The sequence below is a fragment of the Panthera onca genome, chromosome D4 (assembly GCF_046562875.1).
Source record: "Panthera onca isolate mPanOnc1 chromosome D4, mPanOnc1 haplotype 2, whole genome shotgun sequence".
NCBI classification, from domain to species: Eukaryota; Metazoa; Chordata; class Mammalia; order Carnivora; family Felidae; genus Panthera; species Panthera onca.
The window spans coordinates 46271901-46277900 of record NC_138351.1 but is presented as its reverse complement, the minus strand read 5'-3'; the positions used below and the strand labels follow the sequence as shown (position 1 = coordinate 46277900).

The window sequence follows — 6000 nt, the reverse complement described above, 5'->3', positions numbered from 1 at the left end:
GGAAGGATGGTTAAAGTTCCAGCAGAGACGTACAAGCAATGCTTTGGAATATCTGGAGAAGAGTGATAATAGAGGCTAAGTACAAGCAAAAATTACAAGGGATGATGATTATGACTCATGCCTAAGATTAGGTAATGGGGCAAATATGTCTGAAACTTTGCACAGGGCTATGGAAAGAGATCTCAACCTAGCTTTCACTAGCTTTGGGGTGCCTATGAAATAAAAAGATTAGATCACATAATCTCTAGGGTTTTATTTGGGTCTAGCAGCCTGTGGAATTTCCAATCTAACATGAGACTGGGCATGGGAAGAAGGGGGAGATTGTGATCCCTGAAAATTTTAGATGGTTGAAATAAAAAAGAAATCTCAAAGTTATCAGAGTATAACTGGTTCCTTACAGAGTCACTTGGGGCTGATGGAAGCTAGAGTGGCCAATGGGACACTTTCCCAGAATCTCTGCTCTCAGTGAATATTGCATGTCGTATTGGCATTTTATAATGCCTGAGTCTCTCAGTTGGTAAAGCATCTGATTCTTGATTTTGGCTCAGGTCATTGCTCTCAGGATTCATGAGTTTGAGCTTCATGTCCTTCTCTCTCCCTCTCTTCTCTGCCCCTCCCCTGTGCTTTTGTGTGCATTCTCTTTCTCTCAAAATAAATAAACTTTAAAAGATAAAATGAGATTTCCAAGGAATAGGAGGGAAAAAAACACAAATAACAACGGATGGATGGTTAAGTGTCCAAAGTCAGGATGTTCAACCATTGGACTTAACTTCTTTGAAGATTATTGTGAAATAGTATATTTTATCACTTTTTAGGTATGGTTAAAAAAACAAACAAACCTTAAGTCAGTCTGTTACTGCTATGACATATATTTTAAGGCTTTAGTCTCCCAATTAGTCAGGGATGAAAACACATTTAAACCTTTGCCCAAGAAAAACAAAACTGACGTGTTCAAATAATGTCAAAATTCCTTCAAAAGACAATAGATTAACTTAGAGTTATTTGAACTATCTTGGCCTCTGACATCTGTACAAGTAGATAATTGAAAGTCTACTGTACATATTTAAAAAATGCAACTATTTCTGAAAGTTTGTTTTATATTGGTTACAATTTTAGGAGAGGAGAACTCATACCAGGTTTCATCCATTCATTCAAGACATTTATGGACACCCATCATGGCATGCACTCTAGGAGGTACTTGTATACATTTTATATATTTTATACATTTTCTTATTTAGTCGCAACAATTGTGTACTTGGGAAAAAGAAACTATTTAGAGAAGTTAAAACTCGTCAACTCCTTACTGTTAGTTAAGAGGTGTAGCCCTCTGGGAATCTGTAATCTAGTGGGGTAGGCAGGTATCAAACTAAAAAAAGGTAAGTACCATCATAGACCTCTACTGGCCCCGTGTGGCTCCTTGAGGAAGCCCTGAGAAGGGCTTTAGAACTTTTGACAGGTAAGTATTGGTCTGTGAGAAGGCGTGGAGGCAGAAGAGAAATTCAAAATGAGGAGAAAAGTTCCACCGAGGCACAATGGCCGAGAATACCTGGTGTGGTCATGGAATGGCAAGCGTTGCTGTAATGGGGGTGTGGGGGGGGGGCAGGGGGAAGGGACAGAATGTTCGCACTGGACAGGCTTGGAGGCAAGATAACATATTGTTGCCAGGTGAGCTGGGGAGATCTCTGGGCCCTGAAGCTCCCTCCTGCCCATCCTGTCTCCCCTTAGTCTCATCACAAGAAAAGAATTCAAGGAGGACCAGATATCGGTTGAGCAGTGCAAATGAAGAGTGTACTAGGGAGAGTCCACTCTTGAGAGGTGAGACCAGGCGGGCTCAACGGACAGCTGTGCCCTGGATTCGGGTTGCTACCTTTTATTGACAGGTGTTAACTCAGGGGAGGAATATTTATTACTCGGGGAGAGGATTTTGGGGGGGAGCAGGGTTTTCTGCCTTCTGGATGTAGCAGTTAACGAGGAACCAGCGAGGGATTTTGACCAGGAGAATAGCTGGTACAGGGCTATGTTTTAACAATACTTCCGGTAGTCTGCAACTAACGTATGGTAGTCTGGGTAGAAGGAGGAGGCAGGAAGGCTGCTGGAAGCTCTTCTGGTCAAGCTGGCAGAAGCTGAGGAGGACTTGCCAAAGGAAGGGGAGCATTTTACTCCCCACCCCAAGGGTTCTCTTGTGAGCTCTCTTCTGTGTTTATTTCTTGGAAAACAAGGTACAGTTCCCTAACTGATGTGAAGAAGATTTTTGTTTGTTTACTTTGTTCTTTGGCAAGTAAAAAGGGAGCTTTTCGTGTGTCTTTTTTATTCAGGTTGTGGGTCATGAGGAATGGAAGTAGAATACGAGTGGTCAGTAAGGCATCTGGAAAGGATGGAATCCGTAGAATTTGATTGGATGGGGAGACTTCATGATGACTCCCGAATTTTAAACATCAGTGGCGAGGAAAATGGGGGTTTCCCTGTGGGAACTAAGACAGTGATTTGAGAAGGACAGTATGCTTAAACGGGCTCAGTGGGAACTTGCAGTAGGCTCTTTGTGCAGAAATATCCAGAAGCTGTTGAAAAGCCAGAGCTGGTATTAATAATAATAATAAAAAAAAAAGAGTAGGGGCTGGAGATAATGCAGTTGGCTATTGTCTGCGTGCAGATAAAGTGGCGAGTGGTGAATGTCTGTGCGGAGGGATAACACGGTGGCAATGGACAAGATGGCCCAGGGCAGAACTTTGAGAAAACAGAGCAGGAGAAGGAGGAGGGGACCCATCTAGGGAGAAAGAGAGGACAGGAGGTGAGAGAAGTAGAACATACCGAGGTGTTGAGGTAGTGGGAGGGGATGGGAAGTTGGTAAATGCAGGAGGCTGGTGGAGGAGGGGGGAGAAGGAGGATGTAGGCGCAGGGGCTGTGTTTGGTGATAAAGGGTCACTTCCTCTGGGCAGTCTCTTTGTCCCACTCCAGGCCATCCAGGACTGTCTTCCTCTTCCCCAGGCTTGGCCTGCCCATCGGTGACAGGTTGGCCACCAGTGTTTGCTTGTGTGTCCGTTTGCCCTTTAGATCAAATGCTCGCAAAGAGCAAGGTCTGTGTAGAGTTGTCTACGCGGTGAGTATAGGACGAGGGCTCAGGAAATTAAGGCCACTCCCTGAGAGAGCAGTTTCAGGAGCGCATCGAGAAGGAAAGTCAAAGCGTAGGGTGTTCGGAAACGGGAAGATGGTAAGAAATGAAAGAAACGTCTGATTTAGAAGACAGGGCAGGCAGGCAGTTATGAGCAAAGAGGAGAGAGAAAGCAAATCACCAAGAAAGAAACAGAATAAAATGTCTAATTCTAGAGTAGGAGAGATTTGCCTGTTTCTAAACTGTGGCGTGAGCCAGTGGAAGCGAGTGGATAAGGATGCAACAAGAGACGGTGGTCATGCCAGTAATGCCAGATGGAGTGATTTGGAGAGGGACCGGTAAATGCAGGGGAGGGATGAACCTCTGGCAGAGGGCAGGGGTGGGTGAAAGTGCAGAGAAACCTAGCTGTCAGAGGTGGGCTATGAGGTGAGGGGTCATAATGAACTGTGAGGAAGGAACCTATGGCCTCATGAAAACATACTCCGGCCTTGAAGTTCTAATACCGCCCTTTATCGGCCACGTGGACTGTGACTTAACATTTTTTCCGAGCCTCAACCTTCCTGTAGGTAAAATGGGGGTACTAGCTTCCAGCTCCAAAAATCAGATGTTGTCATCCCACTTACTGGCAAGTGCTTTCTTGGCTTGTTTGTTTGGGTTTTCAATTTATTTGGGGAGGTTTCCCTTAGACGGTAGAGACACTGAAAGGCGGTCTGGAGGTGATCAGCAAAGCAGGAGGCGGGCTTTCTGAGCATGGAGCGAGACAAAGATGCCATAAGCCCGAGGGCTCAGGAGATTTTCTGGGGGCTGGGCACAGGATAGGAAGAAAGACTCAACGTGAATAAGAGGATTTGCAAACATCTGCGAAGACCCGGGGGAAGATTAGAGGGCAAGGATGCCTCTTCCTGGAGCCATCAGGCCCCTTGGCTGAAAAGAAGGTGTTAGGGAGAGCGTGCCCACAGCTGTAGGGAGAGCGTGCCCACAGCTGACGGGCTCTCACAGGTGAGGGTAATAAGAGAGGCAGGCGCCCACCTGGGACCGGTGCAGCCTTTGGCATTTGGGGGAGAGGCCCCATTAATTTCCACGCAGCTGCAACGAAGGGTCCATCCAAAGATTAGCAAGGCCTGGCAGGCGCTGCGCGAACCCCGTGGGTGCGCTCCGGCCGCCGCCAGGCCTGCCCAAGCTCGCGCGCGTGCCGCGCCCCCGCCGGGCACTCGCGGGACAGCGCGCTCTAGCCACTGCGGGAACTTGAGGAACTTGACTTTCATCTCTGGCCCAAAGCAAGACCTTAGGGTTTGGTGTTTTTTTTTTTTTTTTTTTTTTTTTTTTTTTTTTTTTGTAAATTGCTGAGTGTGGCGAGGCCCCGCCTTTCCGGGCCGGGCTTTGGCCGCCGGGCCGCCCCTCCCGGGCGGGCGCTCCTTCCCTGACGGTGCTGGAGGGCCTGGCGGCGGCGGCCCGTGACACCCATGGCGCTGCCCGCCTGGCTGCAGCCCAGGTAGGGCGCTCGGCCGCGGCGGGAGGCGAGGAGCGCGGGTGAAGGGGCGCCAGGGGCGGGGTTCCATCCCCCCGCGTCCCCCGGCAGCGCGGCGCTGCGCGGCCCAGCGCCCCGCACGCCCTGGAGCTCTGGACGGGCATTAGCTGGTTGGGTGCTTTCTTCTCTCCCCCCTCCGCCCACCCGGAGTCCTTTCCTTACTTTCTCAGACCCAGCGTTGCGGGGAGGTTTTTAGGTCTACCTGCTGCAGAAACACCTATCGCACGTGTAGATTCCAGGGCCCAGTTCCGGAGAAACTGGTTCAGTGGTACTGGGGGTAGAGCCTGGGGAATGTGAGTGTTTACCCAACACTCCAGGTGATTCTTTTGCAGCTTTAAGAAGGGATCCTTCTTCCCCACCCCCTCCTCATCTGTTGGATGCCTGTCGGCAAGCTACACTGTATCTGCTTCCCAGCCTATTTGCTCTCTTTCTCAGAGATTTCACACCTCCGACGAGGAGAGATCCTTGTCTATACAGGCAGGGCCACTCCCACCACCCTTCTGAACCCTCGGGCACACTTCAAACAATGCTCTGCCTAACTACCTCAAACTGTATCTGTCAATCATCCCTTAGTCATCTCCCCAGCAACCCATTTTTAAACTCAGCTTGACTTCCCTTTTGTGGCCGGAGCCACTAAACTGCTTTCTATGTGTGTCTGGCGAAGGGAACGATCTGCCCTTGCAGATACAATAGGCAGTAGCGGGGTGCTGACCCCCATCACGTAATACATTCAAAAGTCGGGTATGGCCAACTACTGAATGATCCGCCCTTTGGAAATGCCACCATCACCACTCCCCCTCTTGTAACCCTAAACCAGTCATTTCAGGTTTTGCACTGAGCAGGCCCAGCTACAGCAACACGTGGGGCACATCAAGCCCTCACCATCTTTTTTTTTTTCCCTCTCCCCCAAATATTCAGAGTCATCTTTGCAACACTTCCTTTTATTCCTTCGTGAGAGCAAGGTTAGAACTTCCTCAAAGCTAAAGTGAATTTTGAAACAGAACCATATTTGGCTTTAAGCAAACCAAAGACACTCCTTTTAGCAGATAATGCATGCTATGGGGCGTTTCACAATCTGCTGTGCATTACAGAGGCAACTAAATTAAAGACTGCTCTGGAATAGTTTTCTCTTGCTCAGGTGGGCCAATAGGCTAGTTAAGAGATGTGTGTATAATGCTGAAAGGATGATGAAGGAAGTGTTTAATGGTATTTTCCTGTATCTATAGGTATAGAAAGAACACCTATCTTTTCATCTACTACCTAATCCAGTTCTGTGGCCACTCATGGATATTTACCAATATGACAGTCCGATTCTTTTCATTTGGAGAAGGTAAAACTCCAAAACAGTTTTGGATTTTTAACT

At 48.1% G+C, this 6000-nt stretch overlaps 1 protein-coding gene across 2 annotated transcripts in view; it reads left to right on the top strand.

Annotated features, from left to right (window-relative positions):
• Window positions 1-4472: 4472 nt before the first annotated feature.
• The window catches only part of HACD4 (3-hydroxyacyl-CoA dehydratase 4), a 38323-nt gene continuing 36795 nt past the window's right edge, over window positions 4473-6000 (top strand). For both annotated transcript variants that reach the window (XM_078436758.2, XM_060609675.3), the window contains exons 1-2: window positions 4473-4601; window positions 5864-5967. In XM_078436758.2, coding sequence (XP_078292884.1) covers window positions 4573-4601; window positions 5864-5967 — 133 coding nt within the window. In that variant the 5' untranslated portion in view covers window positions 4473-4572. The remainder of the gene's footprint in view (window positions 4602-5863; window positions 5968-6000) is intronic.